The sequence below is a fragment of the Cherax quadricarinatus genome, chromosome 11 (assembly GCF_038502225.1).
Source record: "Cherax quadricarinatus isolate ZL_2023a chromosome 11, ASM3850222v1, whole genome shotgun sequence".
NCBI classification, from domain to species: Eukaryota; Metazoa; Arthropoda; class Malacostraca; order Decapoda; family Parastacidae; genus Cherax; species Cherax quadricarinatus.
In genome coordinates, this window is record NC_091302.1 from 47293606 (window position 1) to 47318726 (window position 25121).

At 41.3% G+C, this 25121-nt stretch overlaps 1 protein-coding gene across 3 annotated transcripts in view; it reads right to left on the reverse strand.

Annotated features, from left to right (window-relative positions):
• wcd (U3 small nucleolar RNA-associated protein 18 homolog wicked) overlaps window positions 1–24903 on the reverse strand; it is a 53326-nt gene extending 28423 nt beyond the window's left edge. Inside the window, exons 1-4 of one of the 3 annotated variants that reach the window (XM_053775162.2) lie at window positions 24595–24903; window positions 5409–5690; window positions 2715–2918; window positions 1846–2049 (exon numbers count right to left, since the gene is read on the reverse strand). In XM_053775162.2, the coding sequence (XP_053631137.1) occupies window positions 1846–2049; window positions 2715–2918; window positions 5409–5635 (635 nt within the window). In that variant the 5' untranslated portion in view covers window positions 5636–5690; window positions 24595–24903. Of the gene's footprint in view, window positions 1–1845; window positions 2050–2714; window positions 2919–5408; window positions 5691–23901; window positions 24016–24594 lie in introns of those variants that run through there. The other 2 variants (XM_053775161.2, XM_053775160.2) reach the window with 2 other exon arrangements.
• Window positions 24904–25121: the final 218 nt, after the last annotated feature.

The window sequence follows — 25121 nt, forward strand, 5'->3', positions numbered from 1 at the left end:
TACCACAGGGTTGGCACTAGAAGCTTTCTTGGGGCCCATGGTCACTTATTTTGCAGATAAAATCACCAAAAACACTGTAATAATACGAAATGTTCCGATTGTATGCTTGGATGTTACCGCGGAGGCTGGCTGGTAAACAATGCCACCGTCGAAACATGTGAGGCTGGCTCAGGCCGCACATTAGACGCGTCTCGGACGAATAGCGTTGAGTGGGTTTTTTAGCGGTATGCGAGGCAAAATCTTAGCGATAAAATGTATCGGTATGCGGATTTAACGTTATGTGATGCCAACGGCATGCGGAGGTCCACTGTATATACACACCCCTCTGAGCTTTTTTCTATTTTCTTTCTAGTTCTTGTTCTTGTTTATTTCCTCTTATCTCCATGGGGAAGTGGAACAAAATTCTTCCTCCGTAAGCCATGCGTGTTGTAAGAGGTGACTAAAATGCCGGGAGCAAGGGGCTAGTAACCCTTTCTCCTGTATATATTACTAAATTTAAAAGGAGAAACTTTTGTTTTTTCTTTTGGGCCACCCCGCCTCGGTGGGATACGGCTGGTGCATTGAAAGAAGAAAGAAGAATAATAATACTAGGTAATAGGTTAGTAGACAGCATCTGCCCAGGGAGGTACTACCGTTCTTCTAAGTGAGTGTGAAACGGAAGCAATCCTACCGTCATGTAATTGTTTTATATGATGGTAGGATTGCCAGTGTCTTTTTATTTTTTTTTTTGTCTCATAAACATGCAAGATTTCAAGTACATCTTGCTACTTCTACTTACACTTAGGTCACACTATACTTGCACGTACAAGCATTTATATACATACACCCCTCTGGGTTTTCTTCTATTGTTTTACAAGTTCTTGTTCTTATTTCTTATCTGAATGGGGAAGTGGAACAAATTCTTCCTTCATGAGCCATGTGTATTGTAGGAGGTGACTAACATGCTAGAAGCAAGGGGCCAGTAACCCCTTCTCCTGTATACAGACTAAAGTTAAAGAGAGAAACTTTCGTTTTTCTTTTTAGGTGGGATGTGGTTGATTTGTTGAAAAAAAAAATGATAATCTGTAATAAAGTAAGAATATTCATTACTCTTAAACCTCCTGAAACACACAAGCAGAACACCAATACTAAAGGCTAAACTTGTACACATATACAGTAACATTCAAACCATACCACCGGCGGGATTGAACCCGCGGTCAGAGTCTCAAAACTCCAGACCGTTGCGTTAGCCACTAGACCAGCTAGCCACAATAAGATTCGTCCAACTAGGTATATTTCTACACCATAGGAAGGTTAGCATAGGCACCACTGTGACCACAAATGCAAGTTTTTACAGACGAATCTCCAGCTAGCGTGGCCGTGACGAACTCTAGCTCAAGTCCCCTCACTGCCGTCAACATGACTCACGAAATCGTAATGACACGATTGCAAACAAACCATACCATCGGCGGGATTGAACCCGCGGTCAGAGTCTCAAAACTCCAGACCGTCGCGTTAGCCACTAGACCAGCTAGCCACAATAAGATTCGTCCAACTAGCATTTGTGGTCACAGTGGTGCCTATGCTAACCTTCCTATGGTGTAGAAATATACCTAGTTGGACAAATCTTATTGTGGCTAGTTGGTCTAGTGGCTAACGCGACGGTCTGGAGTTTTGAGACTCTCTGACCGTGGGTTCAATCCCGCCGGTGGTATGGTTTGTTTGCAATCATGTCATCACGATTTCGTGAGTCAGTAACATTCACAATGTCAAACAGACTTGGCCCTAACAAAGCCAAATAGAAAATTATAAACAGACAGTGAAACACACAAAAAAATACAGGTACTGACACACATACAACATTACCTGATTGTTTCATCATCATCATCCACCCAAGCTGGCTTCCTATTTTTCTTTACTGGTTCATGAACATCAAAGGGATCATCAGGAATCATTTCTGAAGTATCTCTCTTAGTGCCAGTGGCTGCACAAACATCTTGACTGGATACTTCTTGTGAAAGACTCCCTGGTAATGCTGCATCCTCTCCAAATAAATCAGTGGCCAAACTTCTGGTAATTAAGGAAAAAGATGTCATTATATTATCAGGTCATGAACCAATTAAGGGTTTTCTGTACCCAAAATAGTATATTTAGCAACCAAATATATGTTGAGCAACGCAATTGCTCAACAAACAAAGAGAGATAGTAGAAGGCAACGAGTGACTAGCTCCCTTAAGGTTTACTATACAAATAGTAGGAGTCTAAGAAATAAGATAGATGAGCTAAGATTACTGGCAAGTGCAGGTAATATAGATATTATTGATATAACAGAGACCTGGTTCAACTTGAAAGATAGAGAAATGCCTTCTGAATGCTACATACAGGGTTATAAACTATTCCACACCGACAGGGTCAACAGGAAGAGTGGTGGAGTGGCGATGTATGTCAGAGATAATTTAAATTGTTGTGTTAGACGTAGTCAGAGATAATTTAAATTGTTGTGTTAGACCAGATGTAAGATTAAAAACATCAGACACAGAATCTGTTTGGCTACAGTTTCTCAAAAGTTGTGAAAAATTAATTTTGGGTGTGATTTATATATTATCCCTCACAAAGTTAAACAGACTTATCCTTTATAAAATCAAACAGATTTGGCCTTTACAAAGTCAAACAGACAATTACAAACAGGCAGTGACACACACAAGAAAATACAAGTAATGATACTTATACATTACCTAATCCTTTCCTCATCATCCACCCAAGCTGGCTTTTTCCTATTTTTCATTACTGGTTCATGAATATCAAAGGGATCATCAGGAATCATTTCTAAAGTTTTTCTCTTAGTGCCAGTGGCTGCAGAAACATCTTGACTGGATACTTCTTGTGAAAGACTCCCTGGTAATTCTGCATCCTCTCCAAATAAATCAGTGGCCAAACTTCTGGTAATTAAAGAGAAAGATATCATTATGTAATCAGTTCACAAACACAATTAAGGGCTTTCTGCCCCCCAAAATAGTGTATTGATCAACCAAATACAGTCATCCCTATAAATTTGCCGGATTCCATTATCACGGATTTTGATTATCAACATTTTTACTGTATATATGTTGGTAGAATTACCGACAATATGTAAAGTAAAAGGACACAAGTGCAACTAATGTGACATTTTATCATGGCAACGTTTTGCTCTCCAGGAGCTTTGTCAAGCCGTAACGGCTTAACAATGGGTAAGGCTCCCATACACACACACCACACACCTCCATTTGTTTAATGTGTTTTTAATAGGTATGATTCAATTATTGGGACACTGTAAACCATGACAAATTATTCCTAGTTATATTATCTTATCCAAGAAACAGGGTAAGTCTTTTATTTTTTGCGTTATGAATTCAAATTGGCAGATAAGTGTAATAAAGAAGAGGCTTGGAGGTATGATTACTGTACAGAGGAAATGTTGTTTCAGTGCCTGCAATGTCTACAGTGTTTATTTTGAGCTCTGTTTTTAACCCGTAAACGGTCCAAACATATATATACGTTCACTACCGTACTGCCCCAACTTTAAGAAAAAAAAAAATGGTTGTTTTTAATAGGAAAAAAGAGCATATGGTACCCAGGCATCCCCAATTATTTTAATATGGTGCACAGTGAGTGCTCACACCCATTCTCACACGTCTAGGCGACTCAGGCTTATCATGGCAATGTTAAATGTAGGACACATAAAACGTATATATACGTTTGGGGCACTAGCGGTAAAAACGTATATATACGTTTGGACCGTTTATGGGTTAAACTGGATTTTTTTGAAATTTTGCATAAAATTAAACAGATTACCAAATTCTGTGTACTTTTGATAATTGAATGGGTAGTTCCTCTACCTCAGTTGATAGAACAGAAAGCATACTAGCAAAATTGATAAGAATTTGGCCAAACTGAACAATGGAATTGGTTTAAAATAGGACTCAAATTCAGCGAAACTGCCGATCCATAAAATGCACAAAGACTGCTAACTTTGCACCTGCACAATTCCATAAGGATGGATAATGAGAACCTTCAAAACTAGGGAAGCCAAGCCCATGATGACACTCTTCAGGTCACTTGTTCTATCTAGGCTGGAATATTGCTGCACACTAACAGCACCTTTCAAGGCAGGTGAAATTGCCGACCTAGAAAATGTACAGAGAACTTTCACGGCGCGCATAACGGAGATAAAACACCTCAATTATTGGGAGCGCTTGAGGTTCCTAAACCTGTATTCCCTGGAACGCAGGAGGGAGAGATACATGATTATATACACCTGGAAAATCCTAGAGGGACTAGTACCGAACTTGCACACGAAAATCACCCACTACGAAAGCAAAAGACTTGGCAGACGATGCACCATCCCCCCAATGAAAAGCAGGGGTGTCACTAGCACGTTAAGAGACCATACAATAAGTGTCAGGGGCCCGAGACTGTTCAACTGCCTCCCAGCACACATAAGGGGGATTACCAACAGACCCCTGGCAGTCTTCAAGCTGGCACTGGACAAGCACCTAAAGTCAGTTCCGGATCAGCCGGGCTGTGGCTCGTATGTTGGTTTGCGTGCAGCCAGCAGCAACAGCCTGGCTGATCAGGCTCTGATCCACCAGGAGGCCTGGTCTCAGACCGGGCCGCGGGGGCGTTGACCCCCGGAACTCTCTCCAGGTAAACTCCAGGTAAGTTTTCCATCAAATTTCATATTTTTGCTATCATTACTTTCAGGAAAAGATTCTCTACAATTTTGGAAGAAAAAAAAATTTTTTTTTTCTTTTGAAAAATGTGATCACTGCAAACACTTATAATTCTGGGGATCTGGACAAAGAAAGAGTTAATTCTCTCAACATCTCACACAACACATTCAAAATACAAAGTTTAAACATTGCAGTAATAAAATTATTTGTACTGCTTATTCTTTCAACTGACATTCACAATAAAATTAAATTTTTGTTATGTAGATGAATGGTTCAGAGAACCGAGAAGTTGATAAATTAGACACATGTGCAACACTTGGGTATCTCTATTGAAGAAACGTTTCGCCACACAGTGGCTTCATCAGTCCATACAAAGGAGAGCACTGAAGAACAGGAGAAGTTTGAGGTAATCAGTCCCTCAGCCTTGAGTTGATGTGGTCAGTCCATCAATCTTGAAAAGTATACAGCATATGTGCGAAGAAATAGCTTATATACCGTAGGCAGGAGAGGTGCAGCAGTCATAAGTGGTATCACGTTTGTCCAATGTGCAAGTAGGTCATGCCCAAGGGTTAGGCAAGTGAAGAATTCCCTGTATTAAGATCCCAAGATGGACTGATGAAGCCACTGTGTGGTGAAACATTTCCTCAATAAATATACCCAAGTGTTGCACATGTGTCTAATTTATCAATTTTTTTTATAAATACTGCATTCATTACTTACCTTTCTCTTTCTTCTAGGCTGTCATAACCTAAAGCATGTCTTTTATTTGTTACTGATATATTTTTCTGTGACTGTTTTCCAGACATGGACACTACACTGCTGCTCCTTGTGTCAATGGTGAATCCCTTTCTTTTGGAGACCTTTTTCATTTTTTTCTGTTGTACATTGTTTTGTTTTCTTTTAGTTCCTTTTTTGCTTCGTATTAATGAATTTCTTTTTGAGTTCATTTTCTTTTGGATGTTAGTTACTTGATTTTCTTCATCAGCATTACAATACCATAACCTTAAAAAAATACACATGTAGTGTTAAATTTATAAAAAAATATATTTCAATCAACAATTACCATAACTGATAACTTATATTCAAGTCTGAAAACTAAAGCATTATGCAACATTTATCCTAGTACATTATTATTATTATTATTATTATTCTTAGTCCTTCAATTACTATCCCTTTAAAGAGCATATCTAAACTTGTGTTAATCAAAATGTTACAGACTAATTTTGTTAAAAAAATCATACTTCACAATGTGCTACTGGATAAGCTGATACAGTGGCACCTCGGTTTTCGTCATTAATTCGTTCCAGAAAATCTGACGAAACCCGAATTCGACGAAAACTGAAGCATATTTCCCATGAGAAATAATGTAAATCCAATTAATCTGCTCCAGACACCCAAAAGTATTAACAAAAAATACATTATATAGAGAATACAGTGGACCCCCGGTTAACGATATTTTTTCATTCCAGAAGTATGTTTAGGTGCCAGTACTGACCGAATTTGTTCCCATAAGGAATATTGTGAAGTAGATTAGTCCATTTCAGACCCCCAAACATACATGTACAAACGCACTTACATAAATACACTTACATAATTGGTCGCATTGGGAGGTGATCGTTAAGCGGGGTTCCACTGTAACTATAGTTTTACATACAGAAAACAATGAGAAATAAATATGAAGGACTAATGAAATGGATAAATGAACATTTAACATCACTTTTACCTTTACTGAAGACTCTTGTTGACGTATGGAAGACAGAGAGGAGGGAAGAGGGAGGAGAGGTTATCTCTACCACCATCACTACTACCCTCTACCACAATCACTACCACCCTCTACCATCACAACCACTACCACCCTCTACCACAATCATTACTGCCCTCTACCACCATCACTACCACCTCTACCACAATCATTACCACTCTCTACCACCATCACAACCATTACCACCCTCTACCACCCTCTACCACCATCACTATCACCCTCTACCACAGTCACTGCCACTCTCTACTACTATCACAACTACTACCACCATCACTACCACCATCATTACCACCTTCTACCACAATCTCTACCACCATCACAACCACTACCACCCTCTGCTACCATCACTACCACCTTCTACCACATTCACTACCACCACCTTCTACCACAATCACTACTACCCCCCTAACACAATCACTACCACCATCACAACCACTACCACCCTCTACCACCATCACTACCACTACCACCCTCTACCACCAACACTACCACCCTCTATCATCATCATTACCACCCTCTACGACCAACACTACCACCCTCTACCATGATCACTACCACCCTCTACCACCATCACTATCACCCTCTACCACCATCACTATCACCCTCTACCACCATCACTATCACCCTCTACTACTATCACAACCACTACCACCCTCTACCACCATCACTACCACCTTCAACCACAATCTCTACCACTATCACTACCACCTTCTGTCAGCATAGTTGCTGATCCCTGTGTTGTATAGCATATCAGTATCATCCATGTGCTTTAGATAGAAGACCCCTTAGGCCGAGTGACTGTGTGACGTCACGGGATGCGCATGTGTACGTTCATACCTCTGCCCCGGTCTCAGTCGGCGTTAGACATAGGCTAGGACAGGCAGAGGCTGGGCTCCATTTCCCATCATCACAGTCTGACAATATATCGTTACCATCCAACCAGTGTGTCTACCTTCAACCCTCAATATCTCCATTTAAGAACCCCTACGATAAATGGTGACAGCGGTGTGGGCGTAAAATTGATAATTACGCCTATGTATGGAGATTTCTTTCAACCAGCAAGACGGCCAGTTCGTGTCGCCAGTAGGCCGACCTAGCCAAGCCTGCTACCTCAAGTCAGCTACTCTCTCAAATTCCTACCAGCTTCTACATTATTCAATGGTCAGTCTCTTTGTATTAGTGTTTATCTGCTTATTTGCATCACTCCCGAGGGGTTGACCCGAGTTTGCAAAATAAGCCAGCTTCCAGTCTGTGGTGAGGGAGTCCAGTCTAGCCTAGCTTACTCCATCCAGTTCTTTTGTCTGCCAAGCCAGCTTCCACCCCTGCTGTGCTCATCGTGAGCCACCCCTGCTGTGCTCATCGTGAGAAGTATCAAGCTATTCTGTGTGAAGGGTTAAGATAAGCCAGCTAGCAACTAACCCAGGTGTCTTACCCCAGTACTCAAGCAAGCCACATGAGTAGTCTTCATCGCTTGTGATTCAAGCTCCAAGCAATTCTGAGTGCTCTCTTTCATCCCAGTGGTGTTGTGGTATTTCGTGGGTGTATTTTATGCTAGCCAGCTTAGAATATCTTCACAGCAGTGTGGTTGTCCCCAGTGAGGCTTATGCCGTTCAACCCATAGGCCCAACCACCCACTCACCACGTGTGTCTCACCATTGCCTGGTCTCAGCCCTGTTAACCCACTAACCCAACCACTCTCACTGTGTTTTGGTACTCACCCAACCTCTACCAGTGTTTGGTACACTACTAGGGGTTATAGCACCATATTTTAAGGACCACATAGGGGGTCAAGAGCTAGAGTGTCTTTCGCACCATCGTTAAAAGCCTCCTGTGTGAAGTCTATCGTCGATGTAAGCGCAATTCTACGATCACGTGTGCAGAGGACAGCAGCAAGACGACATAAACAATCCTCCAACCTTCCACCATCTACCTCATTCTTCACCAAGTCGTTACAGCGATAATATTTTTCATAGAGACATTTGCGAGTGTTGAGACATTTCTTTTTGTGTTTCCAGTGATTTTTCTCTTAGTGACATTCAGTGACTCTTGATTAGACTCAGTGTTTATCATATACTGATTGCAATAATTTGATAATCTCCTTAATTCAGTGTTAATTTTCGTGCATTATCTTATGTCTGTTGTGTTGTGTTTCTTTTTATACACCTGAAGTAAGTACCTAGTGTTTTTCCTTTGTTGTGTGTGCAACATATGAACAGTATAGAACTTGTGTTTACACTTCAGAATCACCTAGTGTTCTCAGTGATTCAGTGGAGTAATTCAGTAATTTATTTAATTGTGTCCTGCATCACAACTCAGTATTGTCTGTTGCATTTTCATCCCTAGCATTTGTGTATTTTTTTGTTCCCTGTGTGTTGAACATTCTTGTGTTCATATTCTTTTCATTTAGCCAGTGTCTAATTTGTTTTATTTCCACAGACAATAGTGCCATTATTTTGTGCAAGCAAGAAATCATTACCTTATCAAAGTTTTCACACATCAAGTTTCATTGCAAGAAAATTATAGTATTGTGTTTATGTTGATGTGTTGTGTTCTGCACCACTGTAAGAATTCAAACTTTTTTGTTCTGTATTTTAGCACCTATTATTTTTCATGTTTCATTGAACAAATTCACTCTTAGTGCAATTTTTAAGTTCTTCTTTTAGAGTAAATTGTTCTTTTGCTTGTTAAGTGTTGCTTGAGTGCAGTTAAGAGTTAAAGTGTTCATTCCTTGATATATTTCTTTTCTTGTGTGTGTAATAATTTTTATTATTGCACATTTACTCATTTTGCAATAATTCTTGTGCAAATATTGTGTTGTCTTTAAAAATTTTCTTGCAGAGATTTTATGCATTGTGCAATACTTTTTAACTAGCAATTATTTGCAATATTGCTACAGTTATTTCAGTGCAGTTTCATATGCTCTGTTCTGTGCATAATATTTTATTCCTTGTGTGCCATTTTATTTTATTTCAGTGAATTGTGTCCCAGTTTTTCATTTTTGCACAAGCTTTATTGAGTCCATTTTATCATTTTATTGTGTATTTCCCTGTTGCATTGAAAGTAAAAGACAACTCACTGTGCCATTCATTCAATTTAAAGTAAAATTGAGCAAATTAGATTTGAGTAAAGCACAAGTTCTCTTGATTTTCAAAGTGTTGTTTGTTCAGATAAGCATTTTCTCTGTGACTGTGAGTTCTTTGCTTACTGTGTGACCTGACAATTTTTAATTACTTATGCAGAATAGTTAAGCATTTTTTTTTCCCATTTAAGTTCACTGTGTTGTGTGTTCCTCAGTTACATTTTCTTTTGTTTCTCTAAATTCTTGTTTTACATTTTGCAAATATGTCTCAAGTCTTCTCAAGCGATGCCTCAGCACATGCTGCTAGTACAACCATTAATGCGTCAGCCCAAAATTCGAGTAACTCCTTATCAAACGATAGACATACTCAGACTTCTAGCCTGCGTAATTTCAGTCGTGATCCGTATGATGCTATGCCATTGTTCAATGGTAACCCAGACAACCTTGAAGGTTGGTTTACCGCTGTTCGAGCCAGAGCTGATGCTTCAGTTGATGGTCTTCCATCTGAGAGTTGTTTAATCAGTATCGGAAAGGAGAGTCTAGCCCGTTCTCCAGCAGCCTCACATGTATTCAACTTAATTCGTATGAAGGACTTTCAAGATCTAACCAGGTGGCAAGATTATGAACAGTTAATTCGTAACTATCTTGAACCGGTGCGAGAAACCGATCTGTTTGTCGTTCTCAAAGAATTAGTTTGCACAGCTCCGAGGCCAGAAGAGTCATTAGATGAGTTTGCTCTTCGTCTTAATAACCTAATGTCCTCATTCGTTAAAGCAGGTCAAAATTCCAAGTACATACCTTAAAGATAACGATAAACCAGCCCTTGATGGGTTTGCCAAATTAGCCGCATTTGGAGTTATTAAACAACTAATGCCACCGACATCTATGTATGTGTACAATTCAAGTCCGCTAGATGCTACTATGGGACCACTCGCAGCTCTCATCCATGTACGAAATTTGTGTCCCGAGGGAACCTTCCCTTATCGTAAGTCTATGCCAACCACTTTGTCTACTCCTGTACCTCCTCTAGTTTGTGCTACTACCAAAACTCCCAACCTTAATCACTCGCGTCCATCATCCAAAGCTAGTGTTAAGAGCCATCATTCTCGTAGCACCCATAGTATGTACAGTATCCACAGTCAAAGAATTTGCTACAATTGTGGTTACCGTGGCCATATTGCTATTAATTGTCATGATAGTCACCCTAAGAAGCGTCGTACTGATGATGAGTACCAGTCAGATCTTCCCTACTATACTTATCATAGAATTCATGGACATGACACATCTGAGTGCAATGTTCTCTACAACCTGCAGTACTCTAGATCTTTCCGTGGCCGTTCCAACCGCAGAGTCAGGAGAGGAAACAGACGTCGTGGTTCACAAACTAACCAGAACCAGGCTCATTCTTCCAATTCGGGGGAATCCGAGCGCCCAAGTCTACTCGTCCAGTCGTGACAGTAGTAGGTGATAACGAGTACACCATCCCAGTCCAAAATTCCTATGAAGCCTTAGCCAGCCTTGAGAATGACAACCCTGCTGTTGATGCTGCTTCACACGTCTCTGACGTAGAGGAATTTGGGGATAAAGTAGAAAATGCCTTCTCCGATGACAACCCACCTTTCTGTTTGCATATAACTCCTAATGAAACGATTGGTCCTTTAGTACAAGCTTCTGTCCATAATGCGCCCGTTCATGTGTTCATGGACTCTGGTGCGCAGTTAATATCATTAGGTCTAGCTTGTTTAAAGAGAAGCAGTTACGCCGTGTCCTCCTCGTTGAACCAACTACTGTAACCTCCCTTAGTGGAGTAGCTGGTTCTCTTCTGCGAGTCCGAGGGCAGACTTCGCTCACCTTTACTATCCAAGGCAGAGACTTTACTGCTGCTTTTCTTGTTGTCGACCAGATTACTTTCCCTGGTGACCTTCTACAGTGGACCCCCGCATACCGTACGCATCGCATACCATACAATCTGCATACCGCTTGCTTTGATCGCAAAAATTTTGCCTCGCATACCGCCCAAAAACCCGCTCACCGCTCTCCGTCCGAGACGCGTCCAATGTGCGCCCTCAGCCAGCCTCACATGTTCCGCCGGTGGCATTGTTTACCAGCCAGCCTCTGCGGTAACATCCAAGCATACAATCGGAATATTTCGTATTATTACAGTGTTTTCGGTGCTTTATCTGGAAAATAAGTGACCATGGGCCCCAAGAAAGCTTCTAGTGCCCACCCTACAGCAATAACGGTGAGAATTCCAATAGAGATGAAGAAAGAGATCATTGATAAGTATGAAAGTGTAGTGCGTGTCGCCGACCTGGTCAGGTTGTACAAGAAACCCAAATCAACCATCTCTACTATTGTGGGCAACAGAAAGGCAATCAAGGAAGCTATTCTTGCCAAAGGTTTAACTGTGTTTTCGAAACAGAGATCGCAAGTGATGGAAGATGTTGAGAGACTGTTATTGGTGTGGATAAATGAAAAACAGCTAGCAGGAGATAGCGTCTCTCAAGCGATCATAAGCGAAAATGCTAGGAAGTTGCATGAGGATTTAATTAAAAAAATGCCTGCAACTAGTGATAATGTGAGTGAATTTAAGGCCAGCAAAGGTTGGTTTGAGAGATTTAAGAAGCGTAGTGGCATACATAGTGTGATAAGGCATGGTGAGGCTGCCAGTTCGGACCACAAAGCAGCTGAAAAATATGTGCAGGAATTCAAGGAGTACATAGAAAGTGAAGGACTCAAAACCTGAACAAGTGTTTAATTGTGATGAAACAGGCCTGTTTTGGAAGAAAATGCCAAGCAGGACCTACATTACTCAGGAGGAAAAGGCACTCCCAGGACATAAGCCTATGAAAGACAGGCTTACTTTGTTGATGTGTTCCAATGCTACTGGTGATTGCAAAGTGAAGCCTTTATTAGTGTATCACTCTGAAACTCCCAGACCGTTCAGGCAAAAGAATGTCCTCAAGGAGAATTTGTGTGTGCTGTGGAGGGCAAACAGTAAGGCATGGGTCACTAGGCACTTTTTCTATGACTGGTTACACCATGCATTTGCCCCCAATGTGAAAGATTACCTAACTGAAAAGAAATTAGAACTTAAGTGCCTCCTGGTGTTAGACAATGCCCCTGGTCATCCTACAGACGTGGCAGAGCGACTTTATGGGGACATGAAATTCATTAAGGTGAAGTTTTTGCCTCCTAATACCACTCCTCTCCTGCAGCCCATGGACCAGCAGGTTATTGCAAACTTCAAAAAACTGTACACAAAAGCTCTGTTTGAAAGGTGCTTTGTAGTGACCTCAGATACTCAACTGACTCTAAGAGAGTTTTGGAGAGAGCACTTTAATATCCTCAATTGTGTAAACCTTATAGGTAAGGCTTGGGAGGGAGTGACTAAGAGGACCTTGAACTCTGCTTGGAAGAAACTGTGGCCAGAATGTGTAGACCAAAGGGATTTTGAAGGATTTGAGGCTAACCCTGGGAATCCTATGCCAGTTGAGGAATCCATTGTGGCATTGGGAAAGTCCTTGGGGTTGGAGGTTAGTGGGGATGATGTGGAAGAGTTGGTAATTCCACAGTCACTAGTGAACGTAGCTCTACAGCTAGTTCATGATGCACCAGGTGTTGCACACCCTGGCATGGATCGTTCTGTGAAACAAGCCAGAATGAAATACTTTTGGTCACGTATGGCAACTGACATTTCAGAGTATGTTAAGAAATGTAGTGTTTGTATGCAACATAAAGGAAATGTCAATGGTCCTAATCCTATCCAAGTGTACCCAACCACTAGCGAACCGTGGGAAAGAGTTGCCCTTGACTTGTTAACCAATTTTAAATGTTCCCTCCAAGGCAACAAACATCTGTGTGTTATGGTAGACCATTTCACCAGATATTGTGAGTTAGTTCCTATTGCAGATAAGACTGCCGAGACAGTAGCTAAAGCGTTTAAAGAACGCATTATCTGCAGGCATACCACCCCAAAGTCCTTAGTAACAGATAATGGAGGTGAATTCTGTAATGAGATTCTTGAAAATTTGTGTACTTTGTACAAGATCTCTAAATCCACCATTGTTCCTCATCATCCTGCCAGCAATGGGTTAGCCGAACGAACCAATAAGAAAGTACAGTGGACCCTCGGTTAACGATATTTTTTCATTCCAGAAGTATGTTCAGGTGCCAGTACTGACCGAATTTGTTCCCATAAGGAATATTGTGAAGTAGATTAGTCCATTTCAGACCCCCAAACATACACGTACAAACACACTTACATAAATACACTTACATAATTGGTCGCACTGGGAGGTGATCGTTAAGCGGGGGTCCACTGTACTTGACGTCCTGAGAGCCACTATCAACCCCAATAGTGAAACCTGGGATGAAGTCATACCAGATGTTCAATGTGCCATAAATTCTGCTTACAATGCTTCCATAGGCGACACTCCACATTATGCATTGTATGGTGTAGACAAGCGTTTACCCTATGAGTTGTTATATTCCACTCCGAAACCAAATTGCAACCTTCATGATTTCGTAGCAACTCGTACCAGCATGGCTCAGAGTGTTTTTAGAAGAATTCGTGAAACACTTCACAAATCAACAGCAGAATTTACTAGAGTAACTAATAGCCATGCTAAACCATCAAAAGTAAAAGTAGGTTCAAGAGTAATGCTGACAAATTTCAATAAAACATCCGAAATGCCTAAGCTCGATCAAAAGTTTGTCGGACCTTATAGAGTTGTAGAACATATCTCTGGTAATAAGTATAAGGTTAGAGAAATTAGTACTGGTAAGTACAAAGAATCGCATTTAGATCATATGAAATTAGTATGCGATGTTGATGATATTGCTACCCAGACTAATGTGACAGATGCTGAAAATCCTCTTGACTCTGTACCCTCTACCTCGAATACTCAGTCGTTACTCCTTGCGTACTCGACAAGTAATGAGAAACCCCACAAGTATCTTTTGTAGATACTCGCTCAGATCTCCCTCAGTCAAGGCATGTGTTAGCCATTGCAGAGGAATTTGATCCTCCCAGAGATGATAACCATTCTGCATATGTAAACCTCACCCTCACAGAATTGGGTTTAAATGTACATAGTCTGTATAACTAGATGTCCGAGATGAAGTAAATTGTCAACTGTTTGTTATTAACTGATTAGTTTTTCAGAAAAAAAAAAATTTTGTATTCACGTTCCCTCCGTATTCTGAGAATTTGACAGTAACGATCTGAGTGCGCACCAGATGCCTTTGCTGTTAATTTCACCTTGTATATATAAATATTTATTCTTCCTCAGAATCCGTAGAGTGCATGAATACAGATCGATCTATCAATTCCATCCATACTGTACAATGATTTGTTCTCATAGTTTGTAATGCATTACGTTAAAAGTGATTACGTTAACACCCATTACGTAAAATTCATTTTGTTAACATCCATTATGATACAATCCATTAATTCTAAGTTATATATGATTTTGTTATTGTATAGAATCAGCCCAGAACCACCTGCCTGTTCAGCCTATAGATAGTAGTGTATGTCGAGACGACATACGTAACATGACCGAGCTGTCAGCATAGTTGCTGATCCCTGTGTTGTATAGCATATCAGTATCATCCATGTGCTTTAGATAAAAGACCCCTTAGGCCAAGTGACTGTGTGACGTCACGGGATGTGCATGTGTACGTTCATACCTCTGCCCTGGTCTCAGTCGGCATTAGACATAGGCTACGACAGGCAGAGGCTGGGCTCCATTTCCCATCATCACAGTCTGACAATATATCGTTACCATCCAACCAGTGTGTCTACCTTCAACCCTCGATATCTCCATTTAAGAACCCCTACGATATTTCTACCACAATCTCTACCACCATCACAACCACTACCACCCTCTGCCACCATCACTACCACCCTCCACCACCATCACTACCACCCTCTACCACCATCACTACCACTCTCTACCACAGTCACTACCACCCTCTACCACCATCACAACCACTACCACCCTCTACCACCATCACTACCACTACCAACCACCAACACTACCATCCTCTATCACCATCATTACCACCCACTATCATCATTGCCACCCTCTACCACCACCCTCTACCATCATCACTACCACCCCTCTACCACCATCATTACCACCCTCTACCACCATCACTACCACTCTCTACCAACGAGAAACAAAGCCAGACTGACTCGGAACGTGTGGGATGCTTTGTGTGCACGTGGGCGGACACGTTCAGTACGGTGGACCACTGTCAACTTGACAAAAACCGAGGTGATGAACAAAAACTGGGACAAAATTTTGACGAAAAAAGTCGTCAAAAACTGAATTCAACAAAAAGCAGGGCAAGCAAAAACCGAGGTTCAACTGTAGTACACACAAAAAAGCTCATTGCATCCCTAGCTGCCATTTTTTCTCTGTGTGTCTTTAAGAGAAAACTGGACAAGCTCCTCAAGCGAGTTCATCATCAGCCAGGCTGTGGGGCATATGTTGGATTGTGTGTGGCTAGTGCCAACAGCCTGGTAGATCAGCTCTGGGACTGGGGTGCAAAGGGGTTGACCTCCTGAACATCATTCATCTCAACATAGGGGACATTTTTCACTAAGGCAGATGGGACTCAAACAGGTAAATACATACTGTACCTATGTTGCAACCCTTGAATGGGTTACAATGTTATGAATCAATTTAGCTGGTCTGTTTTACTTTTGCAAAAGAACTATGATTAAGAATCAGAGTGTAGAAGTGGCATCTTACTGAGCCCCATAAAATTATACAAATATGCTATAAAAATGATATGCATAATGGTAGGGGAGTTTGGGTTTAGTAAGGTTATTCAGGTACAGGTACATATGGTTTAGAAAGACACATAAGCAAACACTATGACATATTTATTAGAAAACGTTTCGGTCCTGGGACCTTGATCACTTCTAACATACAGAGGTAGAAAGACATTATACAGTGGGCCCCCGCATAACGATATTAATCCGTTCCTGAGAGCTCATTGTTATGCGAAAGTGCTCTCTCCAAAACTCTCTTAGAGTCAATTGAGTTTCTGAGGTCACTACAAAGCACCTTTCAAACAGAGCTTTTGTGTACAGTTTTTTGAAGTTTGCAATAACCTGCTGGTCCATGGGCTGCAGGAGAGAAGTGGTACTAGGAGGCAAAAACTTCACCTTAATGAATTTCATGTCCCCATAAAGTTGCTCTGCCATGTCTGTAGGATGACCAGGGGCATTGTCTAACACCAGGAGGCACTTAAGGTCTAATTTCTTTTCAGTTAGGTAATCTTTCACATTGGGGGCAAATGCATGGTGTAACCAGTCATAGAAAAAGTCCCTAGTGATCCATGCCTTACTGTTTGCCCTCCACAGCACACACAAATTAGCCTTGAGGATATTCTTTTGTCTGAACGGTCTGGGAGTTTCTGAGTGATACACTAATAAAGGCTTCACTTTGCAATCACCACTAACATTGGAACACATCAACAGAGTAAGCCTGTCTTTCATAGGCTTATGTCCTGGGAGTGCCTTTTCCTCCTGAGTAATGTAGGTCCTGCTTGGCATTTTCTTCCAAAACAGGCCTGTTTCATCACAATTAAACACTTGTTCAGGTTTCAGTCCTTCACTGTCTATGTACTCCTTGAATTCCTGCACATATTTTTCAGCTGCTTTGTGGTACGAACTGGCAGCCTCACCATGCCTTATCACACTATGTATGCCACTACGCTTCTTAAATCTCTCAAACCAACCTTTGCTGGCCTTAAATTCACTCACATCATCACTAGTTGCAGGCATTTTTTTAATTAAATCCTCATGCAACTTCCTAGCCTTTTCACTTATGATCACTTGAGAGATGCTATCTCCTGCTATCTGTTTTTCATTTATCCACACCAATAAGAGTCTCTCAACATCTTCCATCACTTGCAATCTCTGTTTCAAAAACACAGTTGAACCTTTGGCAAGAACAGCTTCCTTGATTGCCGTTTTCTTGGACACAATAGTAGCGATGGCTGATCGGGGTTTACTATACAACCTGGCCAGCTCGGAGACACGCACTCCACTTTCATACTTAGCAATGATCTCTTTCTTCATCTCTATAGTAATTCTCACCCTTATTCCTGTAGGGTTGGCACTAGAAGCTTTCTTGGGGCCCATGGTCACTTATTTTGCAGATAAAATCACCAAAAACACTGTAATAATACGAAATGTTCCGATTGTATGCTTGGATGTTACCGCAGAGGCTGGCTGGTAAACAATGCCACCGGCGGAACATGTGAGGCTGGCTCAGGCTGCACATTAGACGCGTCTCGGACGAATAGCGTTGAGCGGGTTTTTTAGCGGTATGCGAGGCAAAATCTTAGAGATAAAATGTATCGGTATGCGGATTTAACGTTATGTGATGCCAACGGTATGTGGGGGTCCACTGTATATATAGGCGGAGAGTGAGGTGTGACGCACGTGACCTGAGGAATGTCATAAGAACATAAGAATGGAGGAACACTGTAGAAGGCCTACTGGCCCATGCGAGGCGGATCCTTATCAAAACAACCTCTACCTATGATGAGGATGGGTAGATGATGATGAAATGTGACTCCTGTGTTGCTGGGTTGGTGCTGCTTAAGTATCATGTATGCCAATGTTTTTGAAATTTTGTAGTTTCCAGTGTTGCGTTCTATAGTGTCGGTGATTAGTGAGGCTTCTAGGCACCGTCGGCGTCTGAGGTCTGGTTCGGTGAGAACGAGTTGTGCCTCATTCCAGTTCATCAAATGCCCTGTGGAGTCTCTGTGGAGGACACAGGCGTACCTTACATCGTGTCTGTTAGAGGCATTTCGATGCTCATTCAGGCGGACTGCAAGATCTCTGCCTGTCTCGCCTACATATTTCTTGGGACAGAACCCACAGGGGATAGTGTAGACACCTGCTGTAGAAGTTAGAGGTGTGGGGCTGCGTTTCGTAGTGAGGTCTTTGATAGATAATGTGTTTATGGTGGAAACGTTGATGTTACTCATAGCAAGTGCCCGGCGAGTATTCGTGGCAACATCGCCACATGGGAGTACTATGAACTGCTTTGGGGGCTGTTCCATGGGCGGTTTGTTGAGGATAGCTTGTGCCTTGAGTCTGCAATCTCGGATGAAGAAAGATGGGAACTGAAGACGTGTAAAGGCTTGTGTTATGTAAGTGCATTCTTCTTCTAGAAAACAAGGACTGGAGATGTGAAGAGCTCTCAAGAAGAAGCCAATGAGGACTCCTCTCTTAGTGCGGGTGTCTTGGTGTGAATAAAAATGTATAAGATCGTCCTTGTTGGTAGGTTTTCTATACACTTTGAAGAGAAGTTTGTCACTGTCGGGAGATCTGCACAGTAGAACGTCGAGGAAAGGAAGTTTGCCATCATTTTCGAGTTCAAGTGTAAACTTTATTGATGGTTCAACTGCATTGATCTTGTTGAGAAGGGCCTGGATATTGAGACGTCTCGGATAGAAAACCAATACAGTGGACCCCCGCATACTGTTGGCATCACATAACGTTAAATCCGCATACCGCTACATTTTATCGCCAAGATTTTGCCTCGCATACCGCTAAAAAACCCGCTCAACGCTGTTCGTCCGAGACGCGTCTAATGTGCGCCCTTAGCCAGCCTCACATGTTCCGCCGGTGGCATTGTTTACCAGCCAGCCTCCGCGGTAACATCCAAGCATACAATCGGAACATTTCGTATTATTACAGTGTTTCTGGTGATTTTATCTGCAAAATAAGCGACCATGGGCCCCAAGAAAGCTTCTAGTGCCAACCCTACAGGAATAAGGGTGAGAATTACTATAGAGATGAAGAAAGAGATCACTGATAAGTATGAAAGTGGAGTACGTGTCTCCGAGCTGGCCAGGTTGTATAGTAAACCCCAATCAACCATCGCTACTATTGTGGGCAACAAAAAGGCAATCAAGGAAGCTGTTCTTGCCTAAGGTTTAACTGTGTTTTCGAAACAGAGATCGCAAGTGATGGAAGATGTTGAGAGACTCTTATTGGTGTGGATAAATGAGAAACAGATAGCAGGAGATAGCATCTCTCAAGTGATCATAAGTGAAAAGGCTAGGAAGTTGCATGAGGATTTAATTAAAAAAATGCCTGCAACTAGTGATGATGTGAGTGAATTTAAGGCCAGCAAAGGTTGGTTTGAGAGATTTAAGAGGCGTAGTGGCATACATAGTGTGATAAGGCATGGTGAGGCTGCCAGTTCGGGCCACAAAGCAGCTGAAAAATATGTGCAGGAATTCAAAGAGTACATAGAAACTGAAGGACTGAAACCTGAACAAGTGTTTAATTGTGATGAAACAGGCCTGTTTTGGAAGAAAATGCCAAGCAGGACCTACATTACTCAGGAGGAAAAGGCACTCCCAGGACATAAGCCTATGAAAGACAGGCTTACTCTGTTGATGTGTTCCAATGCTACTGGTGATTACAAAGTGAAGCCTTTATTAGTGTATCACTCTGAAACTCCCAGACCGTTCAGGCAAAAGAATGTCCTCAAGGAAAATTTGTGTGTGCTGTGGAGGGCAAACAGTAAGGCATGGGTCACTAGGGACTTTTTCTATGACTGGTTACACCATGCATTTGCCCCCAATGTGAAAGATTACCTAACTGAAAAGAAATTAGAACTTAAGTGCCTCCTGGTGTTAGACAATGCCCCTGGTCATCCTACAGACGTGGCAGAGCGACTTTATGGGGACATGAAATTCATTAAGGTGAAGTTTTTGCCTCCTAATACCACTCCTCTCCTGCAGCCCATGGACCAGCAGGTTATTGCAAACTTCAAAAAACTGTACACAAAAGCTCTGTTTGAAAGGTGCTTTGTAGTGACCTCAGAAACTCAACTGACTCTAAGAGAGTTTTGGAGAGATCACTTTAATATCCTCAATTGTGTAAACCTTATAGGTAAGGCTTGGGAGGGAGTGACTAAGAGGACCTTGAACTCTGCTTGGAAGAAACTGTGGCCAGAATGTGTAGACCAAAGGGATTTTGAAGGGTTTCAGGCTAACCCTGAGAATCCTATGCCAGTTGAGGAATCCATTATGGCATTGGGAAAGTCCTTGGGGTTGGAGGTTAGTGGGGATGATGTGGAAGAGTTGGTGGAGCAGGACAATGAAGAACTAACCACTGATGAGCTGATAGATCAACTTCAACAGCAAGAGGCCAGACCTGAGGAAACTGGTTCAAAGGAGGGGAGAGAGAAATTGAAGAAATTGCCTACTACAAAGATTAAGGAAATCTGTGCAAAGTGGCTTGAAGTGCAAACCTTCATGGATGAAAATCACCCTCACACAGCTATTGCAAGCCGTGCTGGTGACTATTACACTGACAATGTTGTGAAACACTTTAGGGAAGTCATAAAGGAACGAGAGGTACAGGCCACTATGGACAGATATGTTGTGCGACAGAACTCCAGTGACTCTGAAGCTGGTCCTAGTGGCATTAAAAGAAGAAGGGAAGTAACCCCAGAAAAGGACTTGACACCTCAAGTCTTAATGGAAGGGGATTCCCCTTCTAAACACTAACACTCTCTCCTCCTCCCATCCCATCAATCACCACCAGATCTTCAATAAAAGTAAGTGTCATGTAATTGTGCATGCCTTTTTCAGTTTGTGTGTATTAAAATTAATATTTCATGTGGTAAAAATTTTCTTTTTTCATACTTTGGGGTGTCTTGCACGGATTAATTTGATTTCCATTATTTCTTATGGGGAAAATTCATTCGCATAATGATAATTTCGCATAACAATGAGCTCTCTTGCACGGATTAATATCGCTATGCGGGGGTCCACTGTATATCATCAACGTATCTTAGCCAGGTGATGGTGTTGGGAATGAGGGTGCTGAATTTCTCTGTCTCCAGGCTTTCCATGAAGAGCTTGGCAAGCACAGCACTGAGCGGGCTGCCCATTGCCATCCCAAAGCACTGTTTGTAACAGTTGTCCTGATACTTGAAGAAGTTGAAATTAACACAAAGTTCCACTAGATTGATGAAATCTAGAAGAGGTAAAGGGAGGTCATGGTTTTCGGTGAGCCTCTGTCTCAGAATGTTGATTGCAGCGTCAGTAGGAACGTTGGTAAAGAGGGCTGTGACATCGAAGGAAGCCATGCTTTTGTTTTTGACATTCAGGTTGGAAATTCGGGAGAGAAGGTCACCTGAGTGTTTGAGGTGGGCTTGACTGATGGTGCCCAGAAGCGCTGAAAGGTATTTGGCAAGGTGGCCGGCTAGTCTGTGTGGTGCACTCCCTATGCCCGAAGTGATAGGCCGTAGTGGGATGCCAGGTTTGTGTGTCTTAGGAAGGCCATAACAAGACACCCGCACTAAGAGAGGAGTCCTCATTGGCTTCTTCTTGAGAGCTCTTCGCATCTCCAGCCCTTGTTTTCAGGAAGAAGAATGCACTTACATAACACAAGCCTTTACACGTCTTCAGTTCCCATCTTTCTTCATCCAAGATTGCAGACTCAAGGCACAAGCTATCCTCAACAAATTGCCCATGGAACAGCCCCCTAAGCAGTTCATAGTACTCCCATGTGGCGATGTTGCCACGAATACTCGCCGGGCACTTGCTATGAGTAACATCAACGTTTCCACCATAAACACATCATCTATCAAAGACCTCACTACGAAACGCAGCCCCACACCTCTAACTTCTACAGCAGGCATCTACACTATCCCCTGTGGGTTCTGTCCCAAGAAATATGTAGGCGAGACAGGCAGAGATCTTGCAGTCTGCCTGAATGAGCATCGAAATGCCTCTAACAGACACGATGTAAGGTACGCCTGTGTCCTCCACAGAGACTCCACTGGGCATTTGATGAACTGGAATGAGGCACAACTCTTTCTCACCGAACCAGACCTCAGACGCCGACAGTGCCTAGAAGCCTCACTAATCGCTGTCACCGACACTATAGAACGCAACACTGGAAACTACAAAATTTCAAAAACATTGGCATACATGATACTTAAGCAGCACCAACCCAACAACACAGGAATCACATGATTTCATCGTCTACCCGTCCTCATCATAGGTAGAGGTTGTTTTGATAAGGATCTGCCTCACATGGGCCAGTAGGCCTTCTACAGTGTTCCTCCATTCTTATGTTCTTATGACTTTCTCAGGTCACGTGTGTCACACCTCACTCTCCGCCTATATATATAATGTCTTTCTACCTCTGTATGTTAGAAGTGATCATGGTCCCAGGACCGAAACATTTTCTAATAAATATGTCATAGTGTTTGCTTACGTGTCTTTCTAAACCAACTTGTCGGTATTTATTACCAAGGTTTATACCACAGGTACATATAAATACAGTTACACAGATTATCACACAGTACATAGTAGCATATATGTAGATTACCTAGAATAACCCAAAAAAGTCAAAGTGACTTTATTTCCATTGGGGTCCTTGTATTTCCATTGGGGGTCCTTGTTAAGCATGACAGAATTATTTCCTTCAGACAAAGATGAAAAGTCTCAGAGTTGAATAGGCCATAATTCGTGAGAAAAGCAGTTTGCTGTTGTCACAGAATGGAAAAAATATAATTGTAAACCCCATAAACATAGCCAAAATATTTATGCATTTTCATTGTTGATATGTTCAATTTGGCACCAGCTACTTCAAAAGCTACAGTGGAAGCTGTTACTATAGAAATTACTGAAATTAATTTAGATAACATGTACTTCATTGAAACTAATACCAGAAAAACATGTCAGCTACTAAATTATATATGAATTTTCATTATACATTAGGCATGTTTCCTTACACTTCTCCCTATTCGCCTAGCAGCAAGTAGGTACCTGGATGTTAGTCGACTGTTGCGGATAACATCCTAAGGGACAAGATAACATTTGTTCAGATTTTTAACCTGGAGGGATAGCCACCCAGGGTAAACAAGAAAGTCAGTGTGTCATTGAGGACTCTTGTTTTATTTCCATTGGGATCCTTTAATCTTGTCCCCAGGATGCGACCTACACCAGTTGGCTAACACGCAAGTACCTACTTAAAAGATGCTATTTATTTATTTATTTATTTATTTTATGTCTTTGCAAACAGTACATTGAGATTTTGTATTTACAATAGTGGGTTGCAATACAAAGAGAGCCTCTATTATGCCTAGGCATTATGGGCCAACTTAACATTATTGGCTTACAGTCTACTTAACGCTAAGGAGTATATCATAGTTGTACAGTAGGATAGTAATTATTTCATAGTTGTACAGTAGATTATTAATTATAAGTGAATCAAAATTTGTATAAGACAAAAGATATATTCATATAATCAAAAATGCTTTTTGTGAAAACAATGATTGAACAAGGACAGCAGGTGTAAGGAAACATACCCACTGCTTCCACTCATGCCAGGGATTGAACCATGGACACTCAGTGTGTGAGGCGAGTGCACTGGCAGCTGAGCCATGGGATCCCTAGGACCTCAATGGAAATAAGACAGTCACTGATGGCATAAGTAAGCTTATTTATACGCATAAATAATTACATAAATTACCACACATATCAGCAAATGTGTAGATTACCTAGGATAACCCAAAAAACGTCAAACTAACTTATATCCTTTTCCATTATTTGATTATCTTAGGTGGCTAACCCTCTGGATTAAAAATCCAAACAAACCTTATTTTCCTTAGGGTTCCTTTTAAGCCCTCCCTAATTATTATTACAATAAAAACTAAGCGCTAAATCACAAGGGTCATACAGCACTGCCAGTCATCCCTAAGAAGCAAGTCACAGCAGTTGTCTAACTTCTAGGTATGTATCTGCTGCTATGTAATGAGAAGCAGGTACCAGACTTGCACTTAACGTTCCTACTTTCCTAGGGTTATACCCGGGTATATAAATGGTTTAGAAAACCGACAAGGTGAAGAACAAGACACTTGTGCAACATTTGGGTATCTTTAAATATACCCAAATGTTACATAGCTAATATAATCATAACTAAGCTCTAAATCCACAAGAGGAATGTTGCACAAGTGTCTCATTCAACATCCAGGTAACTTTGTTGCAAGAAGACCGCTTACCCTGCAATGTTCTTCTTAATATTATTATTACTGGAAACTCGCGTCAGTCTTCATATACTCCTATTTACAGATTTTTTCTTTATATTTTACGTGTAGCGTACTTATAAGTTTCTTTTGATGACTGCACGAGTTGCAGTCAATTAGGCAAGTCCTTCTTCAGTCATCTAGAGGTAAACCATGAATATTCCTCATAATACACCTAAATATTTAACCAAATGACTGTATTATTATTATAATCAAAAAGAAGCGCTAAGCCACAAGGGCTATACAGCGACCAAATGACTGTAGAAACCTAAAATTTTTACAATAATCAGCCATGTGACTGACCTTCTTGTTATTGTTGTTGGTGCTATAATGGCCACTGATAATGTACGCATTAGAGAACCCTGGTTCCCAGTGTATCATAATAATAATAATAATAATAATAATAATAATAATAATAATAATAATAATAATAATAATAATAATAATAATAATAATAATAATAATAATAATAATAATAAATCTGTATTTCTACCCGTGGCCCC